This window comes from Clarias gariepinus, chromosome 9 (genome assembly GCF_024256425.1).
Source record: "Clarias gariepinus isolate MV-2021 ecotype Netherlands chromosome 9, CGAR_prim_01v2, whole genome shotgun sequence".
In the NCBI taxonomy this organism is placed as follows: domain Eukaryota; kingdom Metazoa; phylum Chordata; class Actinopteri; order Siluriformes; family Clariidae; genus Clarias; species Clarias gariepinus.
In genome coordinates, this window is record NC_071108.1 from 14,848,603 (window position 1) to 14,867,139 (window position 18,537).

Consider the following 18,537-nt stretch of genomic DNA (forward strand, 5'->3'; position numbering starts at 1 on the left):
GAACGACTCAGACTGGAAGACTCGTGCAAAGAACCCTTTAATTCTGTTTCCTGTGTAATGCACTGCATAGCGTCTATGAGAGTCACGTAACAAAAGAACGAATGATTCGGACCAGAAGATATGAGAGGTGAGCTGCTCATTCTGTTTATTATATATTATTAGCTGCATTGTAATATTTTCATTACTGGAACTATAGCCAAGGTATCAAATTGCACATAATAGTTTTACTAAATAATATTTTCAGTATTGAAACCAGGTGTGTGTAAATGACTACTCATGCTCACAGAATAATTTGAGTCCTGGAACATATCAAGGAAGAAAAACTCCATTGGTGTGATAACCTGGTCATTTACTACATTCAGGTCATCAGCTGACTATGTTTTATTGCCACATAACGATGCTGAGCCTAGACCTGACCTGAAGCAACCCTAGATTATAACACTGTCGTCAGAGACTTGAAGCAATGCACCCATCATGCATTGTCCCAATAGTGCATGTGCTTTCCTTCTCCCACTGACGCACCCATTCACCTTCTCTGGTATAGGGTCAGTCTGGACTCATCAATCACAGGACCTTTTTCCCCATTGCCCGTTGTGCTTCTTAGTAAAGTGAATTTTTTTTCCGATTATTCTAACTAAGTGTTTTTTTTTTAATGGCCACACAGCTGTTTAGTTCCAGTCCCATGAGTTCACATCACATTTTGTGTGGAAATGATCTTTCTTCTGTTGATTTTTATTTTATTTTTTTACGATTCACCGAGTGTTTAAGTGATCTTTAATGACGGTTTTTCATTAGTTTCACAATCTTACTTTTTGTGAATTTGATATTTCAGATATGAGATAATATATTTTTAATAGACGATGTAATGACAGATCTGAGTGCATGTAGCATTACCAGCATGTCTGCTCATAATACATAATTCCGTGAACATCACCTTGTCTTTCTGATAAAGTGTAAGTGTGTAATGGAGAAGGAAGTAGCCATGTATTCTCACAATGCGTCACTATTCTCTGCACGCTCGCTCGCTTTACTTCTCCATGCTTGCGAATACCCTTGGAAGTTTAATCGCCTGGCCAGCACGCTGAATTCTCAACAGTCAGATCATTCTAAATTGCTTTGCTTTTGCATCCCAATTTTAATTCAAACCTCAGAACAAAATGTAAAAGTATTTGTATTATAAAATGCACCATCAGCTACTGTAGGTAGTTTCTTACTGAAGAGTATTTAGTGCTCCGTCATGTTTTCCTCTGTGTAACTGTCCTGCGGTTTAATCGGATATTCAGGTGTATATTCAGTGGCTAAGATCAGTACTGGTTGCCTGTTATGACATTCTATTTGCGAAGATTTCCAGTGCGTCCTGGATTATGCATTTACTATACATGCCACAATGTTTTATTTATTTGTTTATTTATTTATTTATTTACAGGGAACAAATCTAACCGATATCTGTACTGAGTTGCTTCTGCATGGAAATCTGCTGAAGATCTCTGCAGGAAACATTCAGGAAAGGGTCTTCTTCCTGTTTGATAACCTGCTCGTGTACTGCAAGAGGAAGTCCAGGTTAGAGAACAACACCTTTCACATATTATTCTCACTTTCCTGTTGCGCTGGAGTTACACGTTTTGTTGGTAGAAGTGTGTTATGAGGGGTGTTAAAGTCTAACCAGGACATGTGATGTAATTTCATGTGAATGATATTCTAAAATGGTGCGAGTGTTTTAAAGAAGCCCACTGCAGACTGCCCAAGCCTTGAAAATCAATGGTCTCCAGCTTACGGAAGATACAGGGCTGTATGTGGAAACTGTACACACAATCATTCACAAACACCACTTCCACATTACAGGAACTTGGATGGAAGTTATTGCCACATCCCTCCCTCCCCCATACAGTCCTGACCTCACTCTAAGCCATTTACACGTTAGGGCTATTAAAAGAGTTCCTGGGAGGCCAGTGTTACAGACATGAAGGAGGCAGTCTGATCATGGCTCCGGTATACTGGGAATACCTTGCACTAGTTAAACACTGGAATAAGTGCAATAGTGTAGCAAGTGATTATATAGAGAGAAAGAAAGGTAGTTTCTACCCTCATAACCGTGTTCTGTTATTCTTCACCCTCAAAAGTCCTGCTTTGACTTGAACGCCTTGAACTTCTCACATCAAATGTGAGAAAAGCTGTTTTACTAATTCCTACTTTTCCAATTTTGGTTTTCCAGAGTTTCAGGAAAGAAGTCGACCAAGAGGACGAAGTCTATTAACGGCCCGCTGTACGTCTTCCGTGGCCGGATCAACACGGAAGTGATGGAGGTGGAAAATGTCGAAGATGGAACCGGTATGTCCGCTCGTGTCTTGTGTACTAAACAAATGTGTCAAACCAAAGCCCAATCTGTTACGCTTGTTATTGCGCTGCAGTTAACGGCAACCACAAGCACAGCATAAAAATAAGCCGGAAACCGAATGGAGATTAGCGTGAACACCCATGTGCTGATAAAGATCCGTTCTGAAGCAGTGTTCAGTTTCACACCTCTGGTGCATGTGTGTGTGTTTGTGTGAGTGCAGACGCTCGTGTCTGCTCGTGTCAGTGCCAGATGATGGGTGTGGTTGTGTTCAAAATCTGTACAGACTGAGAATTAACAGCTCTTTGTTCTCACTTTCAACACACGTTAAGGGGTGGGATTTCTGCTTATTTCGCGGTCACAGCGGGAACAAAAGCTATCGAAGGATCAGTTTAAACCACACACGTGAGTTCTTGTAACCATCAGCAGCCAGGGTGTGGTGTTGTCACGTATCATTCAGCTGTGTACGCAGTAACTGAATCAGCCTCATCACACACATCAGGAACGTAATAGTAAGCAGCATTTTAGTGCAACTGTTAAATGCCTTATTAAATGGACTGTTGGCGCTGATTGATGGTGTTTTACCAAAATACAAAAGGATTCCCATTTAAAAGCTTTTTACATCTAAGGAACGAAATATGATAGAGCATGGTGTTTAAGGGGAAAATAATCAATGATTGAGTGGTGTGATATCTCCCCATTATTTTAATGACCTAAAGTTTTTTACTCCTCATGTATCACACTAATTTGCCAATTATTGCAATTTTTGTAAAACTTAATACATTTTATACATCCAAAATGCCCATAAAACAAGCCAGACCTCATCATTTATGCTGTAGCAGCTTTCTTTTACTAGCCCTCCCTTTTTTTTTTTTTAAAGAGGTTATTAAGACAGAAATGACATCGTTAAGAAATTATAAAGCGTAATTCTGACTTTCCTATAGATGAAAACTTACTACACTGACACATCCATACATCTTAAATTAATGTCTCCTAATCACCCCATATTACCTCGTCCATGATTATTCCTTTGACTTAATACATTAATATAACAACAAAGTTAATATGCTTATTATTGGTTATAAATTATGTAGAGCATCTGCCATGCAATTTTCTGTAAATTAGTGGTTACCATAGAAATGATAACATTTTAGAAGGCGCACATAAACATCCATCTGTACATCTGAGCTGCTGTTCATTTAATGAAAGACAACTCATCTATAAGACATACTTTGAAATGATCATAGATAGGTATAAGAATGTCTCTGTAAACATCCTAAATCCTCCAGCACTGCTTAATGCTTTTCAGCTCACATGCACTCACTCCTTCACCCTTCTCTCCCTCACTCTCTCCAAAGCTCTCGTTTAATTACCCTAATTACACTCTTATCAGACAGCCTGGCCGCCAAGCTATCCGTTAACCTCCACTCAGTCACGATTTAGTGGTCAGTTCCCTCCCATCTTATTTCAGAAGGGATAAAAGCCCTACCTGAGACCTTTTAGTGCTCCCAAATCTATTTCCACGATCTCGACATTAACCCCACTGCCCATTACGGGGCCTCATTTATTATTTATTCCGCTCCACCTCATTTACCTGCTGTCAAATGGGGGATAAAATTGGGCTGTGGCTTGAGGGCTGAAACATCTACCTACATTTTCTAGGCAGTCTTCCACACACACACACACACACACACACTGGTTAATGACAGTTATGTGTCGTTATGGTTGTCGCCTTTTAACAACGTTCTTTAAACCTTTTGCATTTTTCACAGCTTAAAAATGTTTTTGTTTGCTGTTTGTGTAATAGCTTCTTCATTCACTTGCTTATCATGAAAAAGTATTAATAATAATCAAAATCAATGGCTTGCCATGAGAGCACAGCACTAATGTGTCTATCTTTGGGAAGCTTTTAAAGCAAGACAGTTCCCATACTATGGATGTGACCTTTGAACCTTTGTAGACTCATGGCGCCTATACAAGCTCAGCATTAGGGAGACGATTTTATATCGCGTGACCTTTTAAGGGAAAACAACAACTTGGATTGAAAAGCAAGATGTTTGCCTTGTATATTACAGGTAGAGTGGAAATCCAGGGATTTTTGGAGGATGACTCATTTCTGACAAAAGCACAGTGAATCCAAACCCTTTTTTGGATTTGTTTGTTGTTGAATTGTATCAAATAGCTACTGAGAAGATTTCCAATATATTCAATTATGTATTTTAAATTACAAATTGTTTTACTGCGACAGTCTGCAAAGTGCCTTAAGACACAATTTAAAATCCTGGTTTTTTATTAACATCAACAGCAACCTCATTTTCCGTCTTGTCTGTTCCAGCTCCAGCTACTCAGCATTTAGCATCACTAGTATACTTATCACTGGCCTGAGCAGTGCATGTACTGTATGTAAGGCAATAATCTGGGTCTGAGTCTGGGTCTCCCAACTTTTGGAAGGTGTGCATAATGTAACATCTGATATAAAACTAACACACCATTTCATAAATAGAACATAAATAAACACATAGTGGTGGTGGTGTGATGGTCTGGAGCTGCTTTGCAACTTCAGGACCTGGGTGACTTTCCATAATTGAAGGAACCATGCGTTGTTAGAACTGCCATCAGTTTGTGACCTCAAGCTTAAGCGCACCCGAGTTATGCAGCAGTACAGTGATTTGAAACACACCAGCAAGTCCGCCTCTGAATGACCAAACTGAGATGATGTGGAATGACCTTAAACAGGTTAACCTTGCAGTATGGCTGAATTAAAGCAATTCCGTGGGTCAAAATCCATCCACAGTCACGTGAAAGGCTCATTGCCAGTTATCGCAAATGCATCCGTGCAGTTGTTGCTGCTAAGGATGGCACAACTAGTTATTATGTCCAGGGCCTATTGCTTTTTTACAAATGGCCAGGTAAGTTTGGACAGCTTAAATGATAAATGGAGTCATTTAAAATTTGCCCAGTGTCCCCGGTAAAGGTTCAGACCTCCTGAAAAAACCTATATATGCACATAATATAGGGCAATGTAGGGTATATATTAATAATAATGGAGAAATGGAAAAAAATCTTCTGAATGCATTAGAATTTATCCATCTTGCTATAATTTATTATTCATGATAATATGCAGTAAATGCTTTATGCAGAGACCAAAATGTTAATGCATAAAACGTTTACAAATGTTTAATTTGAACCTAACTTTGAACCTCTTATACAGGATTTCTAAGCCAGCTAGATTAAAGTCATTCCATATGTCATGTGTTACTGGTGTCACATGGTCATTGTTAAATATAAGCGACTAAACTGCTGGATTTTTAACCTGGTTTATTTAATTTTTTTTTTTCAGCTGATTATCATAGCAACAACTACACTGTGACCAACGGATGGAAGATTCACAACACGGCCAAAAACAAGTGGTTTGTGTGCATGGCCAAGAATGCAGAAGACAAGCAAAAATGGCTGGATGCCATTTTAAAGGAGCGTGAACAGAGAGAGAGTGAGTGTTTTTGTGTTCTCCCTGGCATATTCGGAATGAATGGGGTTGAATAAAAAAAAAAAAAATCACCACCTTAAATCTATTTTCATCACCCTTGATATTCAGCCTTTTTTTTTTTTTACACAAGCATTAAGAGGCTAGCAAAGAATAAGTAAACTCCATGCTGAAATCATTATGTACTCGTCTAGAAATGATGCATAATCTCAAACAGATTTGTTTTTAACATGTACACATGAAAATGATCATAACAGCAGTTTCAAATCCAAAACAACTGAATGAATTAAAGGCACAGTAGGCAATAATTTTGAAAAATTTTGGAAAATGATGAAGAAATTTTATATATATAAATAGATTAAGCCATTGTCTCAGAATGAGCCTGTTATGTGACTGGAAGAAGAAAAAATAATTTGGAAACCCGCCTTCTGTTCCAGAATTTTGGCCTTTTGTCAGTAATTTTTATAAATATGTGCTCAGTGCCCCTTAACATCCTCATAAATAATCATGAGCACAAGTTGAATTTTTATTTTTATAGAGCAGTAACTTGGCTTTCAAGCAGTTAAACATCTGTGATGTCATAACAGTCTTTGCTAACGGTTACTGTAGTTAGCATGCTAAGTCTGCTTGCCAGTTTTCGGGGTGGAGCTTTTACATACATAGGGTGTGAATAGATCAGGGTGGAAGTTTAAAAAGCATGCAGCTCTTATTCAGCTCCAAACATTATTCTGCCTTTTAGTACAGTATGATAAATGTATAAATCAATTCTGATTAAATTTATGCACTGTTGGTAGTAAATGTGAGCAAAGTTTGCCGTCTCGATTCCTTTGTGCCACCACCATACACACTAAGCTAATAGCCGCATTACTGCACTAATCTTTTATGATACTTTTCTTAATGGTGGATTGCGATTGCTGTTGCTGTAATGAAAGAAGCTCATGGCCCCCCCGGTTACACGTCACAGAGCCCTGAGATCTGCCGTGCTAATGAACTAAGTAGATTACGGCCTGATACACTGTATAACAACGGACTATAGACAATAATTGTGTCTATACAGTGCACAAACATATGCTTGTTTAACCTTATACAGTGGTCAAGGAATTTGATCTAATACATTTATTTAAACACAATTAATATATAAATGTACTGAAATAGTTGATATTGTTTGTTGAATGTTCAGTTTAGGTCAGAACATTTAGAAGTAAAATATCTACTTTCATGGGAAAATGACCACAGTAACAGTAAGTGTATTTTGCATTAGGTTGCATCACACCACTTTTATTTGGTTGTCCTATTACAGCATATGGCAACATTATTATAATTTTTTTTCCGTTGTTTAAAAAAAATCATAAATCATATATTTTATTACCGAAATGATCTTTTGCTGCAACACTGCTTTAAGCCAGTGCTGCCTTCAAATCATTCTTAAATGTTTGTTCATCCTAGTTCAGAAGTCATAATGTAGGCATTGGGTGGTTCGGAACAGTGTATGAGGGGAAAAAAAGGGATGGCATAAATTTTTATTTAGCATTTTTTTTATATTATCAAAAAAAATCTTCCTGCCTGCTTCAGGCCCAGACTGACTTTTTCAAAATTGATCCGCTTCCGACCCAGCAGCTATGTTCACATTACAAACCACATTGTTCAATTCAGATTTTTTTGGGGTCAGATCTGATTTGGATTTGGATGTCATTAAAGTGACTTTTATCTGATACACACATCATTACGTCTTTGCTAACGCCATCTCGGTTAAAAACAGATGCTATTTTTTTTTTTTTTGCAAAAATATGCTTTAGCTATTTTAGCAGCTCTGCTAGCACTGACAGTAAATCCCTACGCCGCCGGTGTTGACTGATTACCTCATCGAGTAGCCTACGCATGGGTGCAGAGGCAAAAAGTCACATAAATTCTCATTTGCACGATTTGTTCAAGTCAGATAACCATGTATCGGATATGCCCGCATCGAAGCTAAAAAAAAAAAAAGGACCCCATTAGCTTTATGCGTTTAGACACCCATAAAAAAATACCAGTGTCACATTAGGAAAAAACTGAGTCTCTAGCCAAAAAGCCTCAGTGTTCAAAGAAACCTAAGAGTTCTCAAGCAGTAATTACAGCACTGTGATGGGTTTTTGACAGAGGAATAAGAGTTGTTTTTAGACTATAACCTCTTTGGCCTCCTCCGTCTGATGTTTTTATGAACTACTTTGTTGTTTTCCATGACAGATTTGAAACACCTGCCTCACATGGGCCACCTGTTCTTGGTTTGTGTGTGCTGTCCATTTCAGAGCTTTCATTTGCACAGTCCACTGGCTCTGAATACCATCTTATCACAGCTATAAACCACAGACCTTAAAAACCACTGACAACTGTGTTTCTTTAGTATAATATATCAGTCTGCAGTATCACTTCCTAGTGAGTAGTTATACGATGATGCAGAGCAGTCGAGGCATTCAAAGCGATGTGTTAACGGTAGCACATCACAAACGTTCTGCTTTGGTGCTGTGTAAAAGCAGAAGCTTTTTTTTTCATGGTCTAGATCATGTTTCGAGTGTTTGAAATGAAGCCCAGTGCAACAGGTGCCCCATCAGTCACACCTCTCTCCCTCTCTTTCCCTGTTTTTTCTTCTTCTTTTTTTTTTAAAGTCTGTCTTTCAGACACGGCTGTTAATTACATGTTACACGCGATGTTGTTTGACAAGCTAAAGTGCTACCTTATTTTGACAGCCTTTCTTAGTGCCTTCTATTTAATTAAAATCAAGGCCGGTGTCACTTTAAGATGAAGGAAGCAGCTTGTTAATATGATTATGTGGACTAGCATCTGGCACTGGCAGGCATGCTTCGCTTGAAAGATATATATCTCTCTAAAATTTCCAGTCTATAGACCTTAGTAGGGAAGTTAAAGACTGGAACTTGAGTCAGGACAATCCGTTGTCATTTATGGTGAGGAAATCAGAAATAATAGTATTATTGATCATTTTTCCCTACCGAATTTCATGGTGTGATGTAACAAAAGCAGTATCAGTTTTTCATTGAATTACAGTTGACTTGGCAACCTTGCTAGATCTGAACTTGATTTGATTGCTGGGAAAAGCTGGCTCAGACAGGGTCAAGCACTGGTCATAAACCATTACCACTGGTAGAAGTGTTTCTCCTTATCGGTTGTTTCCCAATGCAGCGATGACGTAACAGGGTTTGATGGCCGCTTTATGGTGTGTTAATGGTGATTAGGTTGAGTGGGAGATCACCTCAAACCGTGTTTTGTGTGAGCGTGTGTGGTGGAGTCACACCAGCTGTTCACTCTCCTGCCCCAAATCTATCTCGGTTATCATCTTCACACATATCAGCTGAATTGCCACCCACAGCTATATCCTAGCGGTGGGGGGAAAATGACATAAATATCGTATCACAACATTTAATGGTATTTTCAAGGATGCAAAAGATTATATTTCTCATGGTGAATTGGAAAATATATCTCTGTTAACAAAATAATAATCCAACAAAATGATAATCCAAAACCTCAAAAAAATCAATAGACATTTTTTTTTAAAGAAGTTTAGCTTTGATTTGTTTGTAAAATTGCAATTACAAAGGTAGTGGGCTCGTATTCCAAAACACTAGTAAACCAATTCGAATTTTCCCCAAAATAAATAATGAAATCTCAAATTATTTGTTCCACAGCCCAAAAAATAAATACATAAAAAATTATTAATACAAAATATTAAGTAAAAATAAAACAGATTAACCTGCACTTTCCCTTTTTTTAAAAAAAAGATAAGAGTGTCTGTTTATGCGCGCAGGTGCTGTGTGTGTGTGTGTGTGTGTGAGGCTTGGTGCCCAATGATGCGCACGCACACAGACACAAAGGAAGGCTGATACAGAGAGAGACAATGGATCTTTAACTGCTCTAATGAGACTTGCTTTCGCTTTAGATGTGCGCTGTACACACACGCATACAGTACAGACACAAAATAAAATACGTTTTACTCGCACACACGTGGTCACAGTGTTGTAGTAAAAATTACACGCGTGCACGGATGTTGATTATACCAGTAAGAGCCACTAAGATACGATGACCCACAATTCTGCAGCACAAGAGAGAGAAAAAAAAAACGTTGGCTCAGTAGTGATCAAGTCACGCTCGGCGTCAAAACAAGAATCGCATGCGTGATACATGATACTCGGTACTTGTTTTCCAAGTCAAAATTTATTCAAAATCTTTGTTCGTCTTGAGAAACACTCGCAAAGCGCGTTATTCGAAATCCGAGGTTTCACTGTATCTGAGTTATTGTAACAGATCGGTCAATTAGAAAGTTTGGGTGAGTAGGGGTTTAGGATAATGTTCAATTATTTGTCACCTATTATGTACCTTGCTTGCTCAAGGGCCCAACAGTGGCGACTTTGGAACCTGCAACTTTCCAAAGCCACCGTCTTCCCTGGTGTAACAGTAGGTGGGCACGGAGTGACAGCGGGATGAGTATTAAAATGACAAAACCCAAAAGCGGCTCTTACGTTATAGAATACAGTTGGGTCAAAAATAAATGCCAAGGCTATACAAGGTATTAGAGCATATTTATATCATACTCACTCACTATCTAGTTCTCCTCCACCACACAACTTCCACTAACTGGTGACATTTAAGCCTAGCATTGACTTCCTTTAATTCGCATGAAGCCAAACATTGCCTTTTTGTCACCATGCTTCATCAGAGAACACACTTACATTTATGGCATTTGGTAGATGCCCTTATCCAGAGTGACAAGCTCTTCTTATCTTATTTCATATGACTGATCACTAAAACGTTGCTCAGGATACACAAGCTTATCCTGTGTTACACTACTGCTGCTATGATTGACAGTGGAGCCGATGATGCCATCCCTCCCACCTCAAGAGAACACTCATTTACGTTTTGGACCCCAAATAGATGTGGCATTCTTTGTAGTCTCTGAATTTACGTCACTACTTTGTCATCCAATTTTTTTTTTTGCCATAATGAGCAACTGTAAAATCTAATGCTTAAGCATTTGTTGCTATCCTCTTTATTTCATTTCAAACTTTTCCACTGAACTGTAAATGCTTATGGCAGTGATTCTGTGGTTTTGCTGGCGAGGCTGTTACCTCAGATAAAGTTATGCATTAAAATTATGGCAGCCTTGCACTAACCTTGTTGCTGTTTTTGCACCAAGGGTACCTTTTGCATAGTTTTTGGGTGGTAGCTTGCGGTTGTGCTTTTATTGCCTTCGACTCTGTAGTAATGAGGCTCATAATTCTAACATCTTGTTTTTCACTCGCAGCTCTTGGCCAAAGCTTGCAGTAGCAGAATGAGTAGAAGCACTAAGTCAAAGTTTACTTGACGTACTACTGTTGGATTTTCAAAATAATCAAAATCTTATATCTTGATAATCTTTATCTTATAATCACATATCTGATACATTTAGTACATTTCTTTGACATGAGTTGATAAATATAGTACTCTATTTCAGTAGCAGAGTGCATCCGTTGTGAAGCTGTGGGACACAGAAGCAGTGACAGACGTTCATTAGGAAATGAAAGTGCTCTCTTTAGTCCACCTGGAGATGTGATGTGAACAGCTGCTTCCTTTTTTTTTTTTCAACTTCACCTGTTTTGGGTTTCCGACCGTTCCACTCCTTTGGTCTGCCCAGGGTCTTGTTCACAACTGCAGCTCCTTCCATTAGTTGGGTGTCGAATTGAAGGACTCTCAAGCTCTGGCTTGCCCCCCCCCCCTCCCAAGCCTTTTTGTCCTTGCAGGTTTTGTGCATATTTACACGTAGCTCCCCTGTGTGCAGTCGCTATATTTAGCCACTCGAGTTCAGTTACCCTGTGTACATGCATCATAACACACAATTCAGCTGCATGGATAGTTCTATGGATGCACAGGACACTTTATCCACTAGGGAGAAAGACAACCCAGGTATATTATACAGTTTGAGGATGCATGTGTGTCTTATTAAACACCATGAAAAAAGAGAACGGTGAGAGAAAAAGCCCTTCTCAAAAAATGTAGGCAAGTCATATTTGGTTATCAATTAGCTTCATCTCCTGCTGGAATTTTGTCTGTTACAGTAAAAAAGCTCTCTTTTCACAAAATGTGATCGCCCACTTTTCTGTTTTTCTATAATTATGGTAGTGCTCTTGTTACTTTTAGGGTTTGTTGTGCTTTTATAACCGGGTTCCTCTCTTTCCAGGTCTTAAACTGGGAATGGAGCGGGATGCGTATGTCATGATCGCAGAGAAAGGCGAGAAGCTTTACCACATGATGATGACCAAGAGTCGACATCTGATCAAAGACCGGCGGAGGAAACTCACCATCGTACCCAAGTGCTTCCTGGGAAAGTGAGTCTTTCACCTACTGCTCTATGGAGTATTAGAATAGGCAAACAATGAAAACACGCTTGTATAGGTAAAGAAAAAGATTGTTTGATTTTATACAGTACAAATATCTGTGTCCATCAGCACCAGAAATTCAAACTGTTCAGCTCCCGAGATCATAAAAAAATCTGAGATCAACTGTGTAGAGTTGGCATTTTGAACATTAATGTTTACAAAGTCAATATTGAGTGAATGAGCCTCTGTTATCGATCACAGCTTGACAATGTACTGTAGGCAGGATTTTCTGCACAATTTCTCAAATTACGCCTTTGAATACGTCTTGTCTTGTCTTGTCTTGTCGAGAACCCAGGGCGATCAGCCATGACATTAGTTTTTTGGAATCTGTTCTATAGACTGGAAATGGTATTTATGGCAATGCCAAACCACCTCAAGTTAAAACATTCTGATGCCCCTATCTCTATGGAACATGATGGTGAAGATGCACAATCTTTTTCTTTCTTTTAATACCAAGACTTATCAGCTGGACATAGTCACATGACAAATTCTGTGCACATGCATGGCGTCCCTTAGATGATGTGTTGGGTTATAAATGATAAAGTAATGCTCTACTCGGCAAGATGGTAATTTTACCTCACCTGTGTTGGAACAAAAATTATGGATTACACAAACGGAACGCAGTTATGAGAGTAAAAACTTCCTTTATTTCTCTCTATAATCCCCCTGCTACACTAATGCACTTATTCCAGCATTTCACTAGCGCTTGGTTACACCATCCAAGGTAGAACATTTTTCTCTGTACCATGATCAGACGACCCACTTCACATCTAAAACGCTGGCCTCCCCAGAACTCCGTTAATGGCCAAAACAGGTGGAAATCACTTGGAACAAGGTTATGACTATATGGGGAATGTGGCAGTAACTCCCAGCCAAGTTGGTGCATTTCACAAGACTTATAGTAAGGATAAGAAAACAAATTCTTCTAATAAAACCACAAGTCAACAGCCAGATGGTTGAAACAGGACAATGACCTCGAAAAGACCCCACAGTTTCTTGTGGAGTGGACAAAGCAGGCTAACTTTGAGCTTTCAAATGGCAATGCTTTCAAATCAGGCCGAGTGTAATTGAACACTACTATTCTGCTGGGAAGAGCGGTCAAATACCCAACCAGAATTCTGTCAGAAGCTTGTTGATGGCGATCCAATGCATCTGAGGTGAAACGAGAGACGATCAAACAAATTAAGGGGGGGACTGCATGTATATTTTTGTCCCTGTGCTTCACATTTGTGGGATATTCTTTTAGTAAAGATGTATGTCATACAATTATTCTGCCTCAGAAGAAACAACCAGTTAAAAATGTCTAGTTAAAGCTAAAACATTCATATTTATGATGAGTGTGATTTTCTTGACTGAAAATAAGTAAGGAATAACTAACTTCAGGTTATTATGATGGTGTTATCATGACGGGGTCGTTTATTTTCTTATATCAGCTTCTCTCACAGGGTCGCATCCCCCTTATAACATACTGTACTGTTGCAAGTTAGTAAAAGAGCAGTGTCATGCTCTTTAATGTTGTGGAACATCAACAAAACATATCGTTTCCTGTTATCACTTATGTCATAGCAGCTATAAATTGTCGCCCCTATACGCTGTCTTTTTTTCCGCTCTGACTTTTTGTGTCAGAAAACTTAAAGTCTTCACGCCTTGCTGAAAACATATTAGTCCAAGTGCATTCAGTAAACCTGTTCAAATATGAATCAACACCTTCTGGCCATTCAGACCTGAGAATTCAGTGGTGCTGTGGTAGAAGAGCAAATAATCTGTCTGAATGTTTTAAGTCTTTAAAAAAAAGTGTTCTATGAGTAGGCAAGTAAGATCTACTGTATTAAAGGTTCCACCCCTGAAAGGGAAACACGTTCCACATGGAACCCAGAGGAACGAACTGAAGAACTTTTTAAGGACCTAGATTTAGACTTTATTTAGACTTTATTAAGACTTTTCAAGTCTCCTTAAGTCTAAGAGAGGCCTCCTGAGTGAACATGAAAACACACACACACATACACACACGTGCACACAAGTTCACACATTCGCGCACACAGGATGCTTGGAAATGCTTTCCCAAGCTCAGTGCCAAGCACCCCATCAGTCGCAGGCATTCCCAGCACACATCCTTCATTAGAAAAGGTTTTCCTCATTCAGTACCTCTCTCTCTCTCTCTCTCTCTCTCTCTCTTTCTCTCTCTCTCTCACACACACACACACACACACACATACTTTTTCCTCACTCTCTCACATTTACACTGTCTTTCAGCATTGTGAATTAACAATGGATGCTACGCACATGCACTGAACGCTCAATTGGTGTATGTGTGTCTCTGTGTGTGTGTGTGTGTGTGTGCATGTTTGCCCAACTCAAGTATGTTTGTGTGTGAGCAAGATTCCTCAGGGCAATTAAAATTCCCCCTTTGCATTGCCCCGATTGAGCAAAAAGAAGGTTGTGGGCCGCCTTGTGGAAAGCGATGCTAGCTTACCTCCTATCATAAGCTAAAGCATTAAACAGTTAGTGGATAGAGTGTAGTTTAACATATGAGTGATTTTATTTCACCATCTCGTATTGAGCTATAAATTGCGGTACATTGATGTGCTGTGAAAATGCTAAAATGGTGTAAAGTGTGTATTGTATGCTCAGCTGTGTCGATGCAGGCTTTAAACACACGACTGGATGGATTTCATATTTTGAGTGCAATTGCTCAGTACGCTCTGGCTTTGTGAAAGTTTCAGAGTTACAGGAGCAAGTCCTACCAGGAACTTTAGCATTACAACTTGGGATACTAAATCACATATGTACAAGCTGGATAAGGTCCAGGAATCTGCTCCAATGTGGGTGTGTTTGTTAATCGCACTTTCCTCATTCGTTACAGTGATTTATGGGAAAGCCCCCTACCCCCGACTTCCTAGTTCATCCTGATTACATTGTTCTTTTAAAAGGGAGTTTTACCAGCCTTGTTGATAATCTAAAAAAAAAAAAAAAAGGCAAAGTCAGGATGCATGTTTTTAATGCATGCTAAAATGCTTCTAATTGGCATTATTTTGAATTTAGGACAATTGAATAAATTATATTGTTGATAAAAACTTGCTTTGATGAGAGAAAAAAAGAATGATCCAATATAGTACATTTTTGTACAATTTGTACAATGCGGTTATCATCAATATCATAAATTTGCTTACATTTCAGTAGGGACCTAGAAATAGTGCAGATTCCTGAATATTAATTATGTATTCAAGAATTTGAAAATTTTTTTGTTTGTTTTTCTAAGATTTCTTAAACCTTTTAATTATTTCAAAGTTTATATGCAAATTCTACATTGTCCTAGACCTCTCTATGCATCTATTTAATGCAGTAATGTGCAAAAGTCTTTTCTTTATATTTTACCTCAAAAAGGAAGCCAATCCTGTATTAATAATGTAGTTTTGGAGGAATAGCTCTTCAGACTTCCTGAAGAACTTTTTTGGGCATCTAACTTAAGGCATGAACCAGTGAGAAACAGGTACAGAGGATGACCGATGATCAGGTCGCGGATTAGTACACTGGTGATGCTGAATGTTGAGTGTTTGGAACAGACGAGAGGGGAAATGAGGTTGCTGCCGAGGTTGTTATATAAAAAAACAATTTTTAATCTGTGTCTTAAGGCACTTTACAGCCTGTCATAGTAAAACATTTGTTCCTATTACTTTAATTTAATCTACATGTTTTAATCACATTTTAATTGAGGTGGTGGTAAAAATGAGGGGGTGGCTCAAAACCTGCACAGTAATGAGTATATATAAAATGTGTGTATGTGTGATTTTTCTCACACCTTCACCCCATGTGAGCAACTGCATGTGCTTGAGCAATGCAGAATATTAATGAGCTACATAAACACTCATTAATTCCCCTCAGAGACGCCTCTGTCTCCCCTGCCAGTGTGGATTAGTGGCTTACATAAGAGAGCAGACTTGCTGTCTTTTCCTCTTTTTTTTTTACTTCTTCTTTCTCCCCTCCTTCGCCCGCCTGGCCTGCATTTTCTCAGCCTTTACAAAAAAATAAATGCTTTCACTGATCACATCCAAAGCTGCAAATTAATTGTAACAAATAAATGGAAAAGTGACACTGTTCAGTCACTGTTCAGTTTGGTGTGTCATGGCATCGATTCTCTAAGCATCTGGAAGTTTATTGGAGTGATGAACAACATTCTTCCAAAAGGTTTACTCCTTATCAGTGTTTTGATAAAAGATCTGGACAGCTGTTCAGTTGGGTTAAGATCTGGTGCCTGTGAAGGCCAAAGCTTATGGTGTCGATTAACTTTTTATTGCATAATTGCAAAGTAAACCTGTCTGTAAGCATATACAGATTGTTATTTTTCCTTCAATTATTTAATTATTTTCTGCAATTTGTCAAAATCTAAATCTGCATTCCTTCCTAATAAGACAAACAACATTATATTAATATACTGTTATTATCTAAGTCTTATTCAGTACAAGCAACATGAATAGTAACACTTCAAGTGTGCATGTTAGTATTGTACAGTATTGTTGCATGGCAATTTAAATTAATTTTGATGTAAACGTTAAATACATGCTTATTTTCAATGTTCCATCAAACCCCACTGCCCCAAAACCTAGAGGACTGGATGAGTTTATTCTTAAACAGGCATGGCGCTGAACCAGTATATAGAATTAAAGATGCAACTCTCAATCAAGGAGCCAAGAAGGCCAAGCTGGTCATGCACTCTGGTTCGGAAAGACAACATACACTATATTCCATGTCAGTTACGATGGCGCTAGTCAATCATGCAAGCCTATTAGTTCATGCATGAAGAAGAAAGTCTCATTGTTTCACAGCGCTCTGTGAGGCTACAATAGCAGTTTTAGAAAGTTTTAATCGGAAAAGTTATAGAAAGCTTTTGCTAGTCTTCTCATTTGTAGTTCGGAGGAAATATTATCAGTATATATTTGAAGAAATCCTATTAGGATTAAAAAAAGCTTCTTGAAGTGAATCGTTACTGGTGGTAAGACAAAGATATATCATGAGCCTAAAGGGCAAACCTCATATAAGTGATGCTTAAAGTTTTTTCGGATCCTCAAGGGCCAGTATTTGAACATTATTAGGGAAAAGGTTCAACAGTACAACTGAAAGCAGCCCTACAAGAATGAAGATTCACTTCTGATGAAGAAGTGAGGACAGAGGTGCATTCGTGACTCGCAGCTTAGCCTGCAACATCTGTTAATGAGGGAGTACGAAGGCATGTTAACAGATATACAAAGTGTTTTGAAAAGCAAGGAGATTATGTACAGTATTTGTACATTTAAAAAAAGTATATCTTTTCTAAAAGTTAATTCAAATAAAATTTTACAGCCTACAGATGTTTATGCCAAATCCATTACTTTGTGGTGTGCAGTCTGCACATAAACCTTATTCAGGGCTTTATTTAAGTTAAAACCAGAGCTTTTCTTTAAGCTTTACAAAATACTACAAAGTTTCTTAAGAAAATCACTAACTCTTATCCTGTCATTGGTTTACACTTAGTTTTATGTATTAGCAAGCGAAGGCTTATTCACTCTCACCCTCACCTCTGCATTTGCATGAAGGTATCACAATGACTTATTCTGGGAAACCTGACCCACTTTATCACACACATACTGTAACAAAAGTTTTTCAATATTACAAACCTGTAACATCAGTGCCATTCAGTGACATTTAGTGTTCCCCTTTAATTGTCTAGATTCACCCTGTGAATGGATGAAGAGTAATGTGGGAATAACCATGGCACAAATGTAAATATGTAGAAAAAGGTTTATGGTGTGTAGTGTTCTATAGAAGTTTATCTGAAGTGTGAGTGTTTGTCTTGCAGTGAGTTTGTCGCCTGGCTGCTAGAGAGTGGAGAGATCAGTAAACCAGAAGAAGGGATCAATTTGGGTCAAGCGCTCCTGGAGAACGGTCTTATCCACCATGGTGAGGTTTTTTTTTTTTCACTTTAAAGATTTTACCTAAATCATGACTCTTCAAATCATACACTTTGTGATAAAAAGCTCATTATACGCTTTGTGATAAAAAGCAGAAATGTAGCAGAAAAGTCTGGTCTGGAAAAAAAAAAAAAAACTACTACCTGTAGTATAGCCCAGAACAACACTGCACTGTAACCCGAGCTCATCGGCAAGATTTGCTCTCCGTCTGTCTGCCTGCCTGAAAAGTGTTGTGACGGAAAACAACCTAGTCATGAATAATAGATGAAGTGATGCAGTGTTTACTTTACTGCAATTCTGAGGCAGGGATAATGACCAAAGTTGCACTTGCTCAGACGCACAACACAAGCAAGCAAATGGTGTGTGATATGGGAT

General features: G+C 38.5%; 1 protein-coding gene across 2 annotated transcripts in view; it reads left to right on the forward strand.

The window, feature by feature from the left end:
• prex1 (phosphatidylinositol-3,4,5-trisphosphate-dependent Rac exchange factor 1) overlaps window positions 1-18,537 on the forward strand; it is an 88,371-nt gene that overhangs the window by 32,107 nt on the left and 37,727 nt on the right. For both annotated transcript variants that reach the window (XM_053503674.1, XM_053503673.1), the window contains exons 7-11: window positions 1,427-1,560; window positions 2,213-2,328; window positions 5,673-5,822; window positions 12,019-12,166; window positions 18,051-18,151. In XM_053503674.1, the coding sequence (XP_053359649.1) occupies window positions 1,427-1,560; window positions 2,213-2,328; window positions 5,673-5,822; window positions 12,019-12,166; window positions 18,051-18,151 (649 nt within the window). The remainder of the gene's footprint in view (window positions 1-1,426; window positions 1,561-2,212; window positions 2,329-5,672; window positions 5,823-12,018; window positions 12,167-18,050; window positions 18,152-18,537) is intronic.